Here is a 20,905-nt window from a genome sequence, read left to right as displayed (position 1 = left end):
CTGACTCTGATCCGCTGCATTCCCAAAATGTGATGAGCGAGAAGGGAAAGAAATATAAATTATGAGTGCTATTCACACTTTTTAAACCTTGCAGTTCTTCAGTGTCTGCCTCGGGAGTTTGAGCTGTTGAGAGCCAGCGCAGCAGCAGGTCCCCCGCAATGCGCTGTAGGCACTGCAGCAGCAACAGAGTTCTTCAGGGGATGGCCCCCATCACAAGACTGTCCCTTCCCGTCACACACACAGAACCAAAAGTGCAAATAAAGCTGGGTCAAGGTCAGGTTGGACGGGGCTCTGAGCAACCTGATCTAGTTGAAGATGTCCCTGCCTGCGTCAGGGGGGTTGGACTAGATGACCTTTAGAGGTCCCTTCAAACCCAAAGTATTCTATGGTTCTAACTTACTTCACACCGGTATCAATTTGTATCGGCATTTTGAACAAGGAAGGGCCTTGCTGCCCTTACCCTGGTGCCCACCCGGCCTGCCTGGTCCCTGCATGTGTTGCTCCCAGCCCCAGCTGTTGGGATTTGCTGTGGCAGGGCCAAAGGGTCAAGGCCAGGCACGAGTGCGGCCCGTGGTGGATGCAGGTGCCCTGTGGAGTTGACTGCTGTAATGTATTAGTGCTCCCAGAATAGCTTTCCATCAAATGGATTGAATTTTTGTAGTCTTTTGTGAGTTCTTCTCCCCTGAGTATAAGACATTATTTCCCGCCTCCTTCCCTCTCTGCCTGAAGTTGAATGTACTCTTTTTCTTACCTGCCAACATTGGTATTCCAATTAATATATTTGTTAGAAACAGTGGCGTTAAATGGAGCATGATTTTTGTACAGTCTTACCTTCTCTTTAGATTCCATTTTGTTGTATACCTTCTGTTTTCTTTCAAGGAATATCATACAAATACAGATTAAAGTGGTGTCCCTTTAAAAAGATAGAGCAAAATTGGCATTAATGATTGCACCTGTAGGGAAGAGAGGTGAGAGCAAACCAGGAGGCAGAACCGATAAAAGGCAGCTATGAGCACTTGCCTGTCCTGGAAAGGGAGGTGTTAAGCTTCCTAAGCTAAGAGTGGCGATGAGAGGTAGAGGTGAAAATGGAGTCTCCACGGTGTGAGCAGAGGATCACAAAGGTCTCTCTAGCCGAGATTCTGAGGTGTTTTGAACATGCTATAAGTGAGGAGCAAGCCTGGGCTGTCTGCTTTCAGTGTTGCTGTAAAATGGAGCAGCTGGCTCAGGGGCTGTCCCCACCACTCCATTCTGTATTCATAAAAGGTCCTGGAAGCATCTTTATCCATGCTGATGGTACTGCTTCCTTCAAGGTGTACCACAAGTCTGGTAAGCATAGGTAGCTGTGGATGCTAAGGGCTGTTCCTATAACAGGCTGAAATGTGGGGACAAAGTGGGGAAATTTTTTTTCCCCTCCTTCCGCCCCCCCCCCCCCCCTCCCCCCCCCCGGTATGTTGTCATGAAGCTATTCTACTGCCTATACTTCATTGCAAAGGACTGTAGATGAGTAGTAATACAGATGTACGGCCTACTAATTTTTCTAATAGTGCTCTAGTGAGTCATTTGGTTCTGGGGAATAGCTGGGATGAAAGTTTGTTACCACTTATGTTATTAGAAATAAATAGTCTGAGGCTTTATTGTATGTCCTGCCCTGTTCATCTTCCAATGTATGGTTCCTTTGTTATAGTAACTCTCATGACAGATCTATGATTGATAGTTTCCTTTTTTTGTCACTATGTGTAGCCAGCAAGCGGCAACAAGCTTGTCTTATGCACCGCTTGGTTGCACTGCTGCAGAGGTCAATGCTAGGCTAACTCTTCAGGGACAAAAGCAGGTAATAAAGACTGAAGACAAAGATCTAGTGCCTTCCTTGTGGCTAGATATTGATTAGCAAACAAAAAAAGTACCCAGCAGCAGTTAGTTTGGAGCTAATGCTCACAATAAGAAGAGTATCCTGTGTTGCTTTCCAGGAGTCCTCAAATATAGGCCTACTTTTCCCAGCTGGGACTGACCTTAGTCAGAGGGGTTTGTTTCCTTATTACCAAGAATTCTTCTTGTTTCTCTCTCTTGTCAGGGATTCTAAAAGCTGTTTATGAATGCCTATGCAGTTATCTTTCTCCCCCTCCCCTCTTTTTTCCCTTTCAGATGTTGGCAGCATTCAGCAGTCAGAGGACAAGGTAAGCCTGTGTCTTCACCTTCGTTATGTGTGCAGATATAATCCTGCTGTAGTAGAAGGCCAGCTCAGGAGGTGCAGATGTCTTTGGAAACTATCAAGGTGCTTACCTGTGAGAGTGGCTCTGTCCCCTGCCACCTGGAAAATGAAACAAAATGCTAGGACTGAACTCAAGTAAGACAACGAGACTGGGAAACAATGTGCACAGATGCTGCCTACTGTGGAATAGCCCACAGTCTTTTTGTCTTAATAACAGATAACTTTGAGGTGCTAGATAAGGCCATGTAAAAATCTTAAAACAGCTTATTTAGGGAGTATGTCAGGCTACCCGATGAGCATCTAGCTGCCTTTTGGGCCCTTCTCATCCTGAGAGATGTGCTCAGCCCTGAGGGGCAGTGGAGGGTACACACATGGCTGGGAAGCAAGAGCTGTGAGGTTCTCCACAGCACTTTGTGCTGCACTGCTTCCTTGGTCTCTGTCTGCAGCTGTTGGAGTACTTGGGAGTGGTGATCTATGAAGCCCTGGACTGGGGAATTGACAGCCAAGTGGAGCGAGAACTGAGTGATCCTTTGGAGAAACTGCTGTGCCTCATGTTGAAACTGGATGATGAGGCAATGAAACCAGCAGTCACCCTGCAGGATGTTATCAAGGTTTCCTTCTTCCCACTTAGTAAATATAGCACCTTTAGGGGAGTTGATGGAACAATGCTGTTAACCAAGGGGCAAGACCATTTCTGGGAAAAAGCCGGGTAGCTTGTTGGAGGACATAGAGGGAATACGTGGCTTTCCCATCAGAGGGAAAAGGCAAAACCATCTTAGGTGCATGCAAGTGCCTACAGAAAAGAATTAAGAAGGAAGACTGAGCATGGCTCTCACACAGCTGTGTCTACAAAGTCCTTCTGTACATAGTCTCCAAATTCGATACCTAGAAGACTATGGATATTGAAAAAAGTGACTTGTCCATAGTATTCAGTTTCTGCAAGAGCTGGGGTTTGAATACCTCAACTCAAACACATATTTTCCTCTCAACCATAATTTAAAGGTATGAGAAACTTCCCATCCCTCAGACTGATCAGGGCAGGGGAAAAGAACAGGGCAAGTGACTCCACCTGCTGTGGTTTTTTGTGCTTTGTCTGCACTGGAGGCTTCCCCTTCCAGGCACTTATTTCAAAGCACACCTTATGGAGAACAAGATATATATATTACACAGCTACTTACATTATTGTACATATAAGATTGGACATCTTGCTTCTTTGTTCCTCTGCATCTGCAATAAAAAAAAAATAAAAGATACAAAGGGGCTGTGAGGAAGATGTTTTTTAACCATGGATTAAGAAAACGGAATCTTGCTTATTCCATCTTACAATGTTTTTTCATTTCAAGATCTCTTTTAAATAGCTGCACTTCTTTCAGGCCTGTGAGGCGCACTTGTCCAGGCCTTCTGAGGCTATGAGCCATTATGAAATGACCTGTAGGAGTCTGTTTACTGAATATATGGAACTTCAGAAGCTTGTGACCATCATCCAGACCTCCAAAGAGGTACACTTGGGATCACCCCTTAGCTGCTATTCCTTCTATCTTCACACACTCACCTAGTTCTAACGTAACCTTCCCATTGCACTAGAAATGGAGCTGAAGGTCTATTTTCACAATCTGAAAGGCTGCTGCACCATATTAGTAATTTATTGTGGATTTTGAAAGTTTGGGTGTTTGGGGCTTCTAGGCTTTTCAGATTAACATTAGTAATTTATGCTGGATAGATAGGAAATCACTGAACAGTGCAAGGTAATGACCTCATGTGCTTGCTTCTCAGAGTCTGAGAAAAATGGATGTGGAAGATTTGGTGGAAAATCCCCTTCAGAAGAAGGAAAAACTCTGGGTAAGGGATTTAATTCCTTCATTATAGGGGGTTGGGTTTTTTGTCTACCTTGGCTCTCTGAGGCTTTGCATTGACTCTTCTATGAAGAGTAGAGCTTAAACACAAATGAAACTTGTTGTTTCATTGTGTTGTTCAAGAGCTTAAGTAGTTAAAGACTTGTCTGCAAAACAAGCTGAGGAGTGAACTTGAAGTTAAACTACTTCGTGTGTTAACCTCATGTGGACATGTATTCTACATAAAGATTGTTTTTGTGGTTCAACTTAAACCACTTCTAAAAATGAAGTTGGAGGCAGACTTTGGAGTAAGTGTCCACAAGTAGTTACTCAGGCTGTTTCTTCCTGCAAATGAGCCCCAAACTCCAGCTCTTGGCAGGAACTGATGCTTGCCAAAAGCAATCTGTTCCTTTCTTGTAGCTGGACTGAAAACTCCCAGAAAACCGTTCTGTTGGTAGTAGTACTGGGGTGGACTAGTTCACTCTCATTATGTGGAGTCTGTGCTGGTTCAGGGCTGGAGGGGACTGAAGGCCAGTAGCTCTGTCCATCTTTGTGGTTTAGCGGCTCCAGCAGCTCAAACAAAGGGGTGAAGGAGGGTGAAGTTGGAGATGTAGCTCTTACCTTCTGCTCAATGCCTTTCTTGTCTTTCCATTCTGTCCTTCCACGGATCTTGAACTGTGTGTTTGGGGCAAAGAAAGCAACTTGTTCTGTTCTTTTTTGAGGCCCTACACAGTCAGGGCTCAATCAGAAACAAATAGCTCTTCTGGCTGGAGCTCTGCCCAGCATAAACAAATGCACTGTAGTCTGGAGTCTGTGGAGACAAACGGCAAGCCCCGAGAGACTTGTGGACTCGCTCCCTTTGTCTAAATAGCACTTGCTTTGAAGCGTGCTCAAACTATTCGTATGAAAATGTTTGTGAAATGTGTGTTTGGGCATATTCTCAATTTTGTGATCTATTAAAATAAACTGGCAAGCTATCTCAAACCACAAACTCATCAACTGCTATAGCTCTTTTCTGCAGGGAATACATGAATAAATACATGGGCTTTGCCGTGTGGCCTGAAGGCCAGTGTATTTGGCCTCTGCTCCTTCAGGAGACGTGAATTCCAAAAGCAGGATGTCTGTTGCAAATCCTCGGCCTCTAGTTTCCAAGTCCCTAAGCACCAGTTGATTGCATCGCTCTGACAAACTCTCGAGTTTAAAATAACCAGGATGCCAACTTCACTGGGATCCCACAGGTTAGAGCTGATGCCTTGAGTGCTGCCAAGCAGCTAATGCTCTTTATGGACCACACTTTTTTCATGTTAGGCCTTCTGAAACATAGACCGCAGCCTGATAGCATGCAGGGTTGTACGGTTTCAGCAGAGCTTATCCGTATGTGTCACAAGACAATCTTTACCTTGAAATCTAAGCAGTGAGACCTCTTAGGAACACAGATGTCTTTACCACTCATCTGTTGAACTGAATGCAATGGGTTCGGAGTGTTGTAGGATTTTGTGTCGTATCGCAAAGGTGTGGGAAGTTTATGTGGCATTTGACAATACATGGGATGGCCCAAGTAGAATAATTGCAGTGATCCAGTCAGTAGGGAAAGAAAAGTATGAGGGATAATGATGTCACCTACATCTGAAAAATGTTTTGGGTGTACAAGTTGCTCTGAAATGGCCAGCTGAAGGCAATTCTTGTCCTGAAACTAATGTGGCAGTATTGCAGTACAGAAGTCTCTCTTCAGGTCATATCTTTCAGTCAAGTTCTGTCACCATGTGAAATACAACTCTAGAAAGTGCAAATGGCTCAGGATAAGCTATTTCAAAGGTCTCTAATACAGGTCAGTTTGCCCAGAGGCTTTTGTGTGTTCTCCTACACAATAATAAATATAGCCTAGGAGATATGGCTAGTATATGGTCACTCTTTGACAGTTCTAGTTCTCTGAAGTTGATGTACGACTGTACCAAAGCCAGGCTAAAACAATCCAACAAAAAATCCGTCTGCTTGAAGGCAGCCGTCAGAGCTTGCATAAGACTTCTGATATTATACCAAGATATCTGAAGGGATAAGTTGAGAGAAGATGCTTCATACTGTAAGTGGAAAAGGGAGAGGAGTCTAAGTCAGAAACTTTGTTCTGAGGCAGCTTCCCTTTCACTGTTTATAATACAATCACTTGTTCTTATTCAATTTGCTGTTGGGATCCAGATAAGCTGTTGACTTAGCAGTTCCATTACAATGTTGTCTAAACATGCTATTGAGTTGATTTTTTTTCCCCCATCTTTAACTTTTGTTGGGTTATACTGAATGCCTGAGCGTCCTCAGGTATTAATACAGGAACAGGATGAGCAGATGTCAGTGTTGTCAGCTTGTGTCTCCAGGTTGAAGCTGCTAACATATGCTGCTGTGAAGGTTAAAGTATGAGATCCCCTTCCCCTTGTCTTCCTCTTCTGTCTGTGGGCCCTTCAACCCTTGGTTTCTGAAAGTTCAGAGTATTTTAATGGTAAGATTTGGGATTTCAGTCCCGGTGTTTCCTAGGATCCAAGAATATGGAAAAACTCTGGCACCTGGAGCACTTGCAGGAAGTAGGTATTCAAGAAAATGGGTCTAGCTGCCTGGCAGCAGAAGCTGTGTTTTGCTGAAGTGTGTTCATAAAGTTAATGACAAAATTTGGGAATGAGCCTGGCGAGCCAGCTCCCAGATCCCTTGTTGTAAATTAACTTCTGCAAAGAGAAGTAATTCTCTGCTCTGGTACTGTGCCCTGCTCTGGAATTGAGTTGAAGGGGGTGTTAAGGACACACTTCTGTGTTTCTGAATGACTTCAGTTGCTAAGTGTGCTCTATTACACGGAGGGAGGGGATGCTGCTCCATGTGTTCTAGCCAGCTGTTGACTTGGCCCTCACTGGTTTCTCCGAGGCATCCCTGTGGCCCAACGTCATCTGTGAACTGCAGAATGGTGTGAGGCTGCGCAAGGCCACTGAGCGACCACAGCGTCATGTGCCTCCAAAAGAATGTATCCGCTCTCCCTATGAATTACTTTTGGATGATATTCAGCACAAGAGGTATACCCTTCGGAAGGTGAGCAATTAGAGTCAACGGACAACTTTGAAACCACCTGCTGTACCTCATTTCTAAGCAGTGTTTGTTGATACCTTTTCTCCAAAAGCCTGTCTTTCTCAAAGGTACTTCCAAGTCCAGAAGTGTCTGGGTCTCCCTCTCAGCTGCAGCTCAACATTAGATCACCCTGTTTGTCCACCCAAGTGCTTAATTTCCAGTAACTTTTTAAGTCAGGGTAGCCACGCTTTCATGAAGCTGGATAGTAAACTTTTTCTCTCCAGGGGTCAGCCACTCCCTTCCCTGCAGCAATTATGCTGCCTTGCACACAACAGTTTCATGAAACAGACCCTTGTCTGCTTATGCTTTCCACCTTGGACACTTGTGTCCTCCCAGGCCCCCTGAGCTGAGCTGTGCCTGGCATCTCTTACTAGTTTCCTTGCCTTCCCAGATGTTGTGGAATGTGTGCAAGTGCAAAAGCACTCTTGAGTGAGTCCTTTGCTCAGCCTCAGGCAGAGGCCTCTAGGCAGAGTACACGAGCTACTGCAGGAGTCTAGTCAGGGTAAAAAAGGCTAAGACCCTTCCAGGGACAGCTGCTGGGCTGACTCAAGTGGTAGGGGCTTCCAACAATGTGGATCGTTGGTGAAGATGACCAGATGCAAAAATGTCTGGGGTGTCTCTAAAGGCTTGTGATGCATCAAAAGCAGCGTGGCCAGCAGGTCAAGGGAGGTGATTCTGCCCCTCTACTCTGCTCTGGGGAGACCCCACCTGGAGTACTGCATCCAGCTCTGGAGTCCTCGGCATAAGAAAGACACGGACCTGTTGGAGCGGATCCAGAAGGCGGCCACAAAAATGATCAGGGGGATGGAACACCTCTCCTATGAAGAAAGGCTGAGAGAGTTGGGGGTGTTCAGCCTAGAGAAGAGAAGGCTTCGGGGAGACCTTATTGCAGCCTATCTGTACTTGAAGGGGGCTTATAAAAAAGATGGCGTCAAACTTTTTAGCAGGGCCTGTTGCGACAGGCCAAGGGGGAATGGCTTTAAACTAAAGGGGGGTAGATTTAGACTAGATATAAGGAAGAAATTTTTTACGCTGAGGGTGGTGAAACACTGGCACAGGTTGCCCAGAGAGGTGGTGGATGCCCCATTCCTGGAAACATTCCAGGTCAGGTTGGACGGGGCTCTGAGCAAGCTGATCTAGTTGAAGATGTCCCTGCCCACGGCAGGGGGGTTGGACTAGATGACCTTTAGATGTCCCTTCCAACCCAAACTATTCTATGATTCTATGTTTGCTTGCTGCAGCTTAAGCTGGGAATGATGAGCAAATCTAAAATACTGGCATAAGGCTTTGTGGCATTGGCCTGCTTTGTAGACAGACATCTTGGCAGAAGAGGAGACACAACTCTACTTGCAATAGAGTGATATTTTAAAAAGTGAAAACCTTGCATACCACACTAGACATCAGCTTTTTTGATCCTTGTTGGTGCTGCTGGAGTGCAGGGGGTTTAAAAGCCTCAGCTAAACCATGCACCTCTAGAAAACCCCACCTCTTGCTTGTCTTGGCTGTGGCTCCAGCCTTCAGATAAGGCTATGACATTTCTCTGGAGATGATATCTTGATTGATATATAAATGAATAGTAGTGGAAAGGAGACAATACATCATAGCTACTTGTGTTCCTTGCAATGTACTGTGTATCAATGCACTGTGCAGTACAGAACTGTAACTCAAGGTGGCAGGATGAACTGGGTCTTGATTTTATTTTTTTCTTTAATTTTTTTCTGTGGTCGAGGAGAAGCACAAACATGTTTGAAGATTAGTAGTCAGAAATGCTAGAAGAAAGCATAGCGTGCTACTGCTCAGGTCTTTGTGAAGGCTCTTAAACGAGGATTTCCCCATCTGCAAAGCTATTTTAAAGCTTCTCTAGCAAACAGTGGTCTAATTTGCAAATGAATGAAAGCATAGCTAGTGTGGGAAGCTGTAGTGTTGTTCTACCTGCACTCCCATGTGTTCTGAAGTTGTACACACAGGAAAAGTAAATGGCATAGCCTCAAAGTAAGAATAAGTGAACAAGGCAGCTAAAGACATGCATGTGCAACTTGACTTTTTTTTGTCAGTTCTCCCCTATGCAGCAAGCACAGGGCTTGATGAGGGAGACAGTCTGCCTCACATGAATACCTGCCCTGCAATTCTATCTTGCTATTGTTCCTAGTTTATGTAGGGCTGTAAGCCAGACTCTGGGACTCTAGCTTATGCATACAGCTGCCTGCTGCTACAGTTCTTGTTACAGTCTTGTTAATCCATTCAATTACTCTCCTCCCTGGAGCTGAGTTCTCACTGATGAATGTGATGTGACCATGGTGCTTGTCAGGATCGCTCCTGACATTAAAATCTGAGTACAATGTTTTCCAGTGGCTTCTCAGAGCAGTTCATGAGCTGCTGGGGCTAGAAGGCTGTATGCTTCTTGTGCAAGCCTCAAAGGGCTGTACAGCACTTCTGATTGCCTCTAGTTTGCCACAGGCAAATCTGTCTCTATCAAAAACCCGCATAAGTAAACCTCATCATTCTACACTTCCAAACTCAGTTTTGTTATGCCTTCCCCACCTCCCCCATTCCCAAATCCTGACCTGAGTCATTCACTGTGCCACTGAATGGGAGGGTGTACCAGGAGTAGAGAAAGAACTATTGCTTAAGCATCATTTCTGCTCTTTCAGGTGATCATCGAGCAAAAACACAGGACCCCCAAAGTTGATGTAGCTGCTCCCAAGCCTCATCTAAAGCCTGTAGGTGACTTGGTGCTGCATCTAATGATAGCAAAACAAGATGATTCTGGAGTTGACAGTTTCTAGGAATATAGACCTAATGTCTTAGCTACTGGTTTGGATTTGGGAGGGGGATATATTAACCACACTTAACTTTTGGGCGGACTCTCCTGCCAAAACATGGGGTTAGGAAAATGGGAGGTGACATCTTCATAGGAGAAAGATGATCAATCTCCCTACTTCCTCCACTGCTTCTTCCATTTGGAACATTTTGTGGTCCTGAAAGTACTCCTGGAGTTCTCAGTTTCAAATCTGAGAGCTGCTAAAGTATTCTACTGTGCATTATCTAAAGGTTCTCTCATGTGTGTCTCGTGTGCAGGGCCCAGTGCCCTCTTGAGTGAGGGGCACTTGTAAAAGCATGCCATTGCTGAAGGAGTAGTTCTGTCACCACTGGTCTCCTTGCTATATCCACTGGCTCTTTCTGGTGCTATCTTTGCCTGCAGATGATGGAGAGGAAGCTGAAAGAGTGTGTGCCATGGGAGTCCAGCTGGCATGAACAGCTCATGGCAGAAATAAAACAACCACAGAAGCTTCGGTCATCAGCAGCAAGGAAAAATGGGAGCAGGCCGAAAGGTACCTGCTACAAAGTGACCTATGAAGCATGCAAATGAAGTCAGCGTTGACTAAAAATAATGGATGGTCTTTGAAATGAAAGCCCACTAATCTTTTCCATAGCATGTACAATGCAAGGGAGGTGGGAATGCAAATTTTGTGTGATAGAGGTGGTATGGCATATGAATAGTTCTTTCTAGAAAATCTGTTTGTGGCTTATTAAGACTCAAAAGATGTTTCAACTTACCCTTTTTTTTATGGATGTTCAAATCTGTCTGTCCACTAAGTGAGAGAACAGGATTTTAACCATTGCCTAAAACTAAAAGATTATGTAACTACCAGGACAAAGTCTAGCCAAATATCAAATTCTGATGTGTGGGTATCAAATTTGTCATTTTCTTGTCACAGCACAGTATCTTACCTTATCTGTGTGTATGGGGTTTTTTGTTCCCTCTCTCCCCTGCAGAAATGCCTGTGACACCAAATATTGCCTTGAAATCTCCAAGTGATAGTTTCTTAACTCTCCAAGATGCCAGTACTGAGTTTAAAATTGTCAACACTACAACACAGCAGCTGGGAGCAGGAGTTCAGGTAAGGCTTTAAATGAAAAGGCTCTGGAGAGGCACAAGTACTTCAGGCATTAGATCTGCACACACACATAGCCTGGAATGTCAGGTTCAAATCCTAGTGTGGGCAGTCTTGCCTCTCAAAAGTGAACGAATGTGGTACTATTAGGTTCACTGAAGTCCTTTCCTCTACAGAAGCTCATACCATATTTAAATGCTTCTTTTTGTGGCATGACTGCAGCCTATAGAACCAAGGTCTGCTCTGGTCTCTTTAAACTAGATCCTGCAGAAGTTTTAATATGCATAGGAGTTTGGCCCATATGGGCCAGAACTATTCCCACTCTTACCTCACAGTGAGGCATTTGATGCTAGATGTATTGATGTATTTGCATTTCACGTGGTATATGAGCTTGTGTAAGGAAAACGTAATGATTTATTTTCAGGAAGCAATTTCACTGGTGAATTCCCACTCTTCTGCCTGTGGAGCAATTTTGGGAGCACCATTCCTCAATAAATCATGATACATAGTCTTTGGGTTCTTTAACTCCTGGCTTGATCATGAAAAGCTTGACTGATTGGTTCTGGGATTCAGTCTGAGCATATTCAGAAACTCTGTGGAACAGAACTTAAGCCCTAACACATCATGTCTAGCACAGATGCGCTGGCATACAAACAGGAATCTCTTTTCTGTAAACATTTTTGTCTGAAATGCAGTTGCTTAACTGAGGAAAACGGATATGAATTAATAAAAGCAGAAAATCTTAGCTTTATTTGCACAAGTCTGTGCTGCTTGTAGGAATGTTCAGCATTTGAGAACCCTGTGGTTGATGTATTACTGCTAAACTAGAAGGACCTTCATATGGAGACTAATATAATCAAATTTGTTTTCTGCTTTTCTAGAGATGCTAGAAACAGTGCTGTTGAGATACAGCATTGGGTTTGAGTTGGGTTAGTGGGGCAGTCTCTTGAACTGTTCTCCAGTGTTGCTACATATGAGCTGGAGCCAAGAAAATGGTTCCAATGTACTCTGAGAGTTGTATAGGGAGGATTTTGTGAAGTTGGTTCCTGAATAGATGAAACTTTGGGACTAGTATCTGCATTGAACTTGGGTGAGAGAGAGAACAGATGAATTTGAAATTTCACTAGCTTGGCTGGAGCTTCCTGGTTGCGGGGGGGGAATTAACTTTATTACCTCTTGGAATATGAAGTTGCTAAACGTACCACATTGATTTCTCTCTCCGCTCCACTTTTGGCTGAGCCTTGAACGTTCTGGTCAGTCCTGGGTATCTTGGGTCTTGCTTAGCAGCAGCACTTCTGAGGAAGTGGGCTTGGTGTCTCTTGTATGCAGCTTAAGAACATCGTGTCCTCTGGTCTACAGCAAACCGCGCCCAAACTGCCTTCCAGCACCTGGCTTGCCTCAACCAGGTCATCAGTAGTATCCTGCAACAGCACAGGTCAGTGTACTTCTAGCTGCACATCTAAACCAGGTGACAAAGTACAGTCAGTGGCCTGCTGGGTTCCCAAAGCCTTGGGTTGGGCTCACTGTACACTTTCTGATCACCTGAAGACACTTTACAGGAGAAGCTCCAACACTAATGAGTCTGGGGAGGTGCCCTTAGAAAATCATTCCTTTATAGGTGACTGAAGTTTGTCTAGCTCCTGCAGCTTCAAAACAATGATAGCATGTCCCCAAAGGCCTAACTGGAATTCACAGTAAAAGCTAAACGTGTGTTTTGAATGTTCAAGTAGAAAGTGCTCCACTCAATTTTATTAAACTAAATGGTGCTAATGAAGCCTCATCACTGCCTACTGACAAGCATAACTACTGTAACCTCTGCTATTTGTGATCTGATCTGATGGGGGTTAAGGAGGAGAGCTGTAAGCCTTGCTACCTTCAGAAGGCAGTGTAGTGCTCTTGAGCATTCAGCTTTTGGTGTGAGTACTTAGAAGCTGCCAGTTGGTTTTCTGCACCCTAGAACTCTCTCTTCCTATCCAGGTCTTGCTGCAAATTGCACGTATCCTCCCATGAGTGCACCCACACTAGGAGACATTAAACCTAATGGCTTCCTGAATGCTGGTCAACAGGAGCTGCCTCCTTACAGACGAAGGTCCAAATCTTTAGAAGGAGGCTTTCAAAGCAAGGAACTTGTAAGTCCGGCATGTCAGCTAGCAAGCCTGGTCTGATACATCTGGTAATGACCAGAGCTTGCACCCTGATCCTTGTGCAAGCAGTAAGCATGTTCTGTGGTTTTTATTTTAGGCCATACTGTATGCTGATCTTAAGTTGGGATATTATTCTCTCCTTGGAGACAGCTTAAAAGAAGACTGGATGCTGTAGTGTCCTTGTGGAGGCTTTCCAGTTTGAATGATATGAAATAAAGTTGTTCCTCATACAAGAAGAGAAAAATAACACTGCATTACTTGAAAGTGTCCGTCAAGGCTTCCTCAAGCAGACTGTAGCTGGCAGTGGGACTGTCCTGCTTTCTCCATCTCCCCTCATTCTTTCTATCATAGAATAGTTTGGGTTGGAAAGGACCTTTAAAGGTCATCTAGTCCAACCCCTCTGCCATGGGCAGGGACACCTTCAACCAGATCAGCTTGCTCAGAGCCCCGTCCAACCTGACCTTGAATCTTTCCAGGGATGGGGCATCCACCACCTCTCTGGGCAACCTGGGCCAGTGTTTCACCACCCTCAGCGTAAAAAATTTCTTCCTTATATCTAGTCTGAATCTACCCCCCTTTAGTTTAAAGCCATTTCCCCTTGCCCTGTTGCAACAGGCCCTCCTAAAAAGTTTGACGCCATCTTTTTTATAAGCCCCCTTTAAGTATTGATAGGCTGCAATAAGGTCTCCCCAAAGCCTTCTCCTCTCCAGGCTGAACACCCCCAACTCTCTCAGCCTTTCTTCATAGGAGAGCTGTTCCATCCCCCTGATTGTTTTTGTGGCCCTCCTCTGGACCCACTCCAACAGGTCCGTGTCTTTCTTATGCTGAGGGCTCCAGAGCTGGATGCAGTACTCCAGGTGGGGTCTCCCCAGAGTAGAGGGGCAGAATCACCTCCCTCGACCTGCTGGCCACACTTACCTAGATATGTTCACAAACATCCTTTAAGCTGTAGTAAAGGGAGCAAGTGGTTAACAAAATGTAGATAGCACAGCATCAGTGACTTTTAAATGTATGCAGTACTGAAGTCATCAGGCTCTGAATGACTGTTGTGGGAGCAATGCTGGGTTTTGTGTGCTTCTGTGCAACCTTCTGAATCATGGCCTCACCCTGTTCTGCCCTGAGAAGGTGTGCTGTGCCCTTGCCCCCTTCTTTCTTCTGCATCCCTCCCTGCCCCACCCCTGGCAAGTCTCTAAACTGACCATAACTCTGTGTGACCTCTTTGTTCAGTGGTGTGGTGGGGGACGCAGGTGGGTTGGGCTCCCCACCTGGGGATAAAAGCACTGTTGTCTCTCCTGGTAGACCACGAGACTATAGCTGCTGTTTGTGTGGGGCCAGTGGGTCTTGGGAAAGAGAAGGCAAAAGAGTGTTGTGCTGTGGAAAGGGATCCTGTACCTAGGGGGGGCCAGGGTGCCATCTGTACCAAAGGGTAGAATTCCCCAGAAACTGGCTCTGGAGATGGTATTAACCACTGTGGTGACTGAGGGACCTGCTTTCCTAATGAGGTGTCAAGAGGCTGCTTGAAAACTATAGTGACCACTAAAACACCTGTGGTAGTTTCTCTGCTAGTATTGTCAGAGTCAACTGATACTCCCCATCACTAGCAAAACTGAGTTTTGGGGACAAATGCTCCTGAGCCTTTTGGGACCCAGTTTTGAGGATGACCTCCCCAGATATCTGCTTCCTTCAGCTTTCTCTGATGTTTAACTTCTGTCTTTCAATAGGACTGTCCCTTTCCTACCAAGTGGCCGTCACCAACCATTGCTGAGCTGATTGGAACCAGATATGCAATGGTGGTGCTGGAAGGGCAAGGCTTCTTCCAAGGAGGTAGTGACGGTGTCTTTCCAAGAGCAAAGGTATGTTTCCTCTCCTTTTTGTGCTGTCCTTGCCTTTTCAAAAGCTGGCTGGCTTCATTGCTCGCAGTGCTGAACTGCTGAGGTGCTCTCTGCCTCAACTTTACCCTGTTCTACAGCTGACCCGAGTTTGACCCTAGGTTGTAAAAATCTTTTAATACTTGTGCGGTGATAGCTTCTAATCAAGCTTAAGCTGTGTAAGTTGCCTAGAAAGTAACCCAGCTTTTGCTTGATACTTCTTGTCTGTTATTTCCATGCTAGCAGAGCTGACTGTGATTTCAGAGATGGCCAACAGTCATGGCAAAGTAATTAATTGGGATTTGGTACTGCTAAACAGTGAAACAAAGGCTCTTAACTCAGGCTCCCACACCTGACTTGTGCTGACTCAAACCACCTTGCTGAGTGGACGCAAAGGTCGGGGAGGTGAAGGGGACAGGGAATGACCTGCAGCACAGGACTGTTGGCTGTCCACTCTGCTTTACTGCTGGCTTATTCACCGAGTCTCCTTTAGAGGGGGTGTTGCAACCAGCCCCTCTAGAGCAGATGTCGTGAGTACAAGCCCTTTGCAACACAGATGTGAGGAAGTCCGTGCTACTTGGCTTAGGGGTCAGCTTCTTGCCCTCACTTATTTAGCAGTATAGACAGAGCCAAAGTGTTTTACTAGCAGAGCTATGCTACTTCCACAATGTGTCGTCTGCTCCTGAGACTGAATCCTTGTTTTCTTCTCACCTTACTTACCAACGCTGCTTTAACTTGCCTGCTCTCTGCCTGTTCTAAAATGGCTCTCTTACCCCCTTTGTGTTCTTGCTGCTGAAGTTTTTTTTAGCTTTCTCAAGATAATATCACTTCTGACTGCCAGCTGTGTATGAATGTGTTCTTTTTTTATAAAGTTCAAGCGACTCATCAGCTTCCTTATGACTCATTTTTTGCTTCAGGATTGGATTCAAATTTGCCCTGACTTAATCTCTTTGGGATTGCTGCAGTCTACCTCAAAGAATGTCTCTCTTCTTCTCTCTTAACTAGCTACTGTTACACTCTTGCACAATACAGCTATTGTTTGCTCAAGAGCCTTTTTTTAAACTCCTGTTGTCTGGCAGCTGCCCCAAACCTCTGCATCATAAAAACACTGGCCTACAAGTAAGACCTTTTTTTTTTGCCTTTTTAGCTTTTAATTCCTGTCTCTTTGCTATCCTTTATTGGACCTCTGTTATTGTATGTGGATCTAAAGCCTTTAGAAGGTTGGTTTATGTGCTTGCTCTTTGGCAGGCAGTGGATATTGTTGGTACAAAGATATTTCCCATTTGCATTCACAAGTAACTTTCCTTTCCACAGATCTGTTTCAGCTGCCATAAGCAGATGTTTCTTAAGTGGCCTTACAGCTGTTACCTCTGCAGCAGGTGAGCTGGTACAAAAGGACTGAATGAGGAGGGAGAAAAGAGTGAAAGAACAGTGCTGAAAATACTCAGTATTCAAACAGTTGTAGTTCTGGATAGGAACAGGTTGCTGAGCCCTTCAGTTCTGTCTTACTGCACAAGCCAGGCTGAAGTGTCTACAGCTGCAGAGGATGTGGAAAAACTTGCCTCTGAAGTGGTATCTCAATTTTAACTCTTAATACTAAGCTAGCAATAACCAAATTTACTGTGCAAGTATTAGATTCAATTTCTCTCAGAGATCACTCTCCACATTTTGCTCTAAAGGTTGGATTTAACTTCAGTCAAGGGCTTGAGCAGGTTCTGGGGGAGGCTCTTCACCAGAATCTTCTATTGAGGACTGAAAAAGTGAACTCAGACCCTGTGACTAGGAAAGGAGTTGGACCTACTTGTATCCTCTTATTTGTCAGAGGTTTTCTGTTCATGGGAGAGGAAAAGAGGAACTTCAGGCTTATTAAAGCTTACTTAAATCTATTTGAGGCAGTGGTGAAGCACTGAATTGATTACAAGCAACAAGTAAACAACCACTGGGAACTGAGTAACTGTCTGGAGGTAGTGCTGGGTGAAAAGTAATGGGCATTTGCAGATAAAGCCTTCAAGCTATGGATGCTGGCACATTTCAGATGATTTAAACTAGGATAAATAGGAGGGCTGGCAAACTGAATAGGGGAGTTCTAAGGTTGCTCACTTTGCCATCAAGTGATTGTGCCACAATCACAAATTAATTACTCGGGAAAGTCACCCTTAGCTGCAATATTGGTATCTGCTGAGCTTTACTCAAATGATAATGCTGGGAACTTTTTTCTCTTAGTGTTGTCTGCTGTGACTGCTGCTTCAAGGCAAGTCTAGTCTTTACAACAGCATATGGGTTTTCTACATTTTCTGTTTTCCCTGCACCTCACCTAGTCTTAGGAAGCTTTCCTTCATCCCACTGATACCTCAAATCTACCCTTTAGCTTGTTTCTAAGAAAATAAAAGAGGGAATATTACAAGGTGCAAAAGCAGCCAGGGTGCCACAGACATCTCTTGTCATACTCAGCTAAAACAACTCTGGTTCCTCTTTCTTTCATCCTGTGTAAAGTGGTTGGGATTACTCTGTGCTCTATTTATACAAGGGTCAGAAAGTTCACTGCATTAATGTCTATCTTCTAAGTGCACCAATAAATCAATTGCATGCCGTGCAAATTTTCCTGCTGAGAAGGAGGATGTGTTTCCCTGAGAACTCAGGTGACTTGTGTTGTGATTCTAGATGTCCATGCCGTTCAGAATGTGTGTACATCTCCCACTTCACTGCCTAAAACTTCTGAGACTCTCCAGAGAGGAGGACACAGCTACTCAAGAGCAGAAGAGCTCAGAGCTGCTGCATGAAATAGAGCACTGGGAGTGTTTTGGGTAAGCTGGGACAGGGATGTTCTGTTTTTACCTTGAAAGATATTACCAGTTACTTGTATATGCAAGTCTACAAACATGCAGACAGCAGTATGTAGTATTATGCTGGTCAGATGAATGTTAGTGCTGAATGACTGGTTCAGCCACTGGTCTAACTAGTCTACAGTTCTTTGGAAGTATTGTGGAATTTAGATGACCAAAAGGGAGGATGTGTAGGTGCTCGGAAATCCATTTTGCTTTTTAGCTATCAGGTTTCCGACATGGATTCAGAAGTGTCTATATTAGCCCAAACATAGAAGGTTCCTTGCGACGGCTTCATTTGTATGAGAATTTCCAGACCCCATCATATTCTATCCCCCACAGCTGGGGGTCTGTCACTACAACCCAGGAGTAGCCCCTTTATACCTAGAAATAGAATATGCTAATGGTCTCAGGTATAACTGACTGAAGAGTAATACCACAAATGGTTTCTCAGTCCTTCCACACACATACAGACACCCTTTCCTTTTTGTGCCCAGAAAGGGAACTATTTCAAAAAGAGCTTTTGACAGTTCTGGGTGGAAAAGACAGACCTTGTGGGTATAAGTGCAATATCTAGGACTGGAAACATACATTCTCTGTTCTCTTCTTTCCAAATAAGTTATATATTCTACTGGGGGAACAGGTATGTTTTCTCTCCAAAACCTTTCTTTAATGTAGCCAAAATAAAGTCACAGCAGTTTCTAGTTCAAAGGCTTGTACTTTGGTTGCCAAAAATCAGGGGTAATATTCACTACTGAAGTTAACTGTGTGGGGCAGTGGTTTGGTCTTTCTTATAATGCAGGTGCTGCAGAAGAGGTCTGAGTGACTGCATTACTGCCATACGTCAGGATGGCAAAAAAAGTCCTACAGCATAAGGATGCGGCCATAACCTTGGATCAACCACAGATATATTAGCCCTTTGGCTGACATACTGTCCATAGAGAGAAGGTGTCCGTAAATGAAGCTGTTCTGGTGTTCTTAGTAGCCTTCTAAGAGGAGCTGACTGCTCTGTTGAACTCATGCATTTAGCTAAATCACTTAGCAGTGTTGGATCATGCATGGGGGAAGGGTGGAAGAGCACCGTGCCCTCTAACAGAAACCTGCATCAGCTTTCCTACTTTTCTTTTTCCCTCTCCCACTCCAGTGTACCCGTTATTTTGGAACCCCATTGCCTAGCACAACCTCTGTGCTGTTACACAGGGACCATGGCAGACTGGCTGACTGCAGACATCTGTACGCGATGTGAGCAGTATCTGTTGAACATGGCTTCCAGTCAACAGCAGAGCATCCCTCTCAGGAGAATTTCCTGGCCTTGAACCAAACTGGAATGACTCTACCATACATTTCTCCTGTCACTTGTTCTGTACCTGAAGTAAATGAAACAGCTTTATGCACCTACTGACATAAAGACCTAAATAAAAGACCTCCCTGCTGGTTAGTCTAAGCAGGAAGCACAGTTAGTATTTATGTATTGTGAAGTATTATAAAGCTTTGTGGTTTTTAGAACTGTTTTAATTCTTTTTATGTGTCTTTGGGGAAAATAAATGTTGAAGCACTATCACGCCTCTAGCATTTCCTCCTTTGCACCTGCAGTTGTCATTGTTCTGTGGCACTGTGTGCATTCATTGCTGAGCAGACTTCGCCCTATGTAATGAGTACAGGGAAACTTTTAACCTGAAACCTCTATTCCTGGGAGGCTTGGAAAGCGGAGCTCTCAGTTATGTGATCACATCACCATGCATTTTGCAAACACTCCTTCCTGATAACTTACTAAAAAGCACTTAAAACTCACTGCTCTCATGCGCGTAACACTGTAGTGATGGCTGTCAGGCAGCCTGCTCAGTCTGCTTGCTTAGGAAGCTAGCTCTTGATTTGGTTTTTGTCTGTGTGCTATCCGTGCTTTGCTACCAGCGCTCTCTGGTGCATGTCACTGAAGTACCTAGTATATCTCAATGCCATCATCACCTGAGGGGCAGATGGTTGTGCTCGAGAGATTGTTGCTCTTGGCCTTAAGCCTTGCCCTAAGCTAAACTGGACTATTGCAACATAGGACATTCTAGAAAAATAAAGAACGTTGTACTAAATTCTTTGTGTGGTTAAAACCAAACATGGGATATTTGATAGTATGTCTGTTTCTCCCCAGGAATTGCCTGTATGGAAGGGGTGTAGGTGCTCTGATGGAGTTCTCCCTGGTGTGTTTTGCAGGGCCTGGATAGACAGGGTTGAAGGATACAATGGACTTGTAGTTGGAACGAGTCATGCTGAAGAAAATAATGGCTGGGAAGGGCCAGTTCTTCTAGATGGAGGAGGAGGGAAGAAAGACATGTTTAAGCTGAGCCCAAGGTCTGCATCCAAACTGCCAGAAGGGTCAATACCTCCAGCTGACTTGCGCTGGCCTAACTCTGCTTCCTCTAAACTGCCTGTCTGCAAGCTGATGCCTACTTGCAGGTTTGGGCAAGCTCTGCAAGTAAATGAATGTGGGGAAGCTGGAGCTTGTGCTTCCTTTTGGAGCAAGTTCAAGTGTTCCTCTTCCTTCAGTCAATTAGGAGGGGTGCAGCCTGCCTGCCCAGGTCCTCTCCTGCATGTGCTAATTGCTGGTGCTGCTGGGAGGCACATCCATATCAGGCAGGTGGGCTCCTTGCAGGCTGCAGGGAATGGCAGCCAAGCCACAGCTGCGCTTGCTGGCAGGATGGGTGCAGCGTGGGGCCGGGGGCATGAGGTGCTCTTGGACGCTTGCTGAGTGAGGTAGTTTACATAGAGCTAGAAATGAGCTGAGATCAGCCTGTTTTGATTAACGTGCAAGCCCAAAATGCTTCTCAGAGCCTGGGTGCAGTGGTATGGAGAGAAGGTATCTGTATGGCACTGAGGTAGACTTAGTTTACCTAGAGAGCGAAGGTGGTTCTAGGTTCTGTCTCTTGCACATCTGCTCTGATGCCACATGGGCTCTTTTTACTGGCTTCCCCTTTTCCTACCTTGTGACCATGAGTGGGGTGAGGAAATGTCGTCACTGCAGAACAAACAGGCAAAAAGGGCTG

At 44.9% G+C, this 20,905-nt stretch overlaps 1 protein-coding gene across 1 annotated transcript; it reads left to right on the top strand.

Moving 5' to 3' along the window:
* Nucleotides 1-1,085: 1,085 nt before the first annotated feature.
* On the top strand, nt 1,086-19,301 carry LOC143155850 (protein spire homolog 1-like). Its single transcript, XM_076328828.1, has 16 exons — nt 1,086-1,326; nt 2,143-2,174; nt 2,656-2,820; nt 3,583-3,708; nt 3,983-4,048; nt 6,907-7,104; nt 9,792-9,860; nt 10,343-10,472; nt 10,918-11,042; nt 12,396-12,471; nt 13,014-13,165; nt 14,902-15,033; nt 16,363-16,427; nt 17,272-17,299; nt 17,710-17,852; nt 19,015-19,301. The coding sequence occupies exons 1-16, from the start codon at nt 1,086-1,088 to the stop codon at nt 19,184-19,186; spliced, it is 1,920 nt and encodes a 639-aa protein (XP_076184943.1). The 3' UTR covers nt 19,187-19,301.
* Nucleotides 19,302-20,905: the final 1,604 nt, after the last annotated feature.

Source organism: Aptenodytes patagonicus, chromosome 1 (assembly GCF_965638725.1).
Source record: "Aptenodytes patagonicus chromosome 1, bAptPat1.pri.cur, whole genome shotgun sequence".
Classification (NCBI taxonomy): Eukaryota; Metazoa; Chordata; class Aves; order Sphenisciformes; family Spheniscidae; genus Aptenodytes; species Aptenodytes patagonicus.
This window is presented reverse-complemented; position numbering and strand designations above follow the sequence as displayed.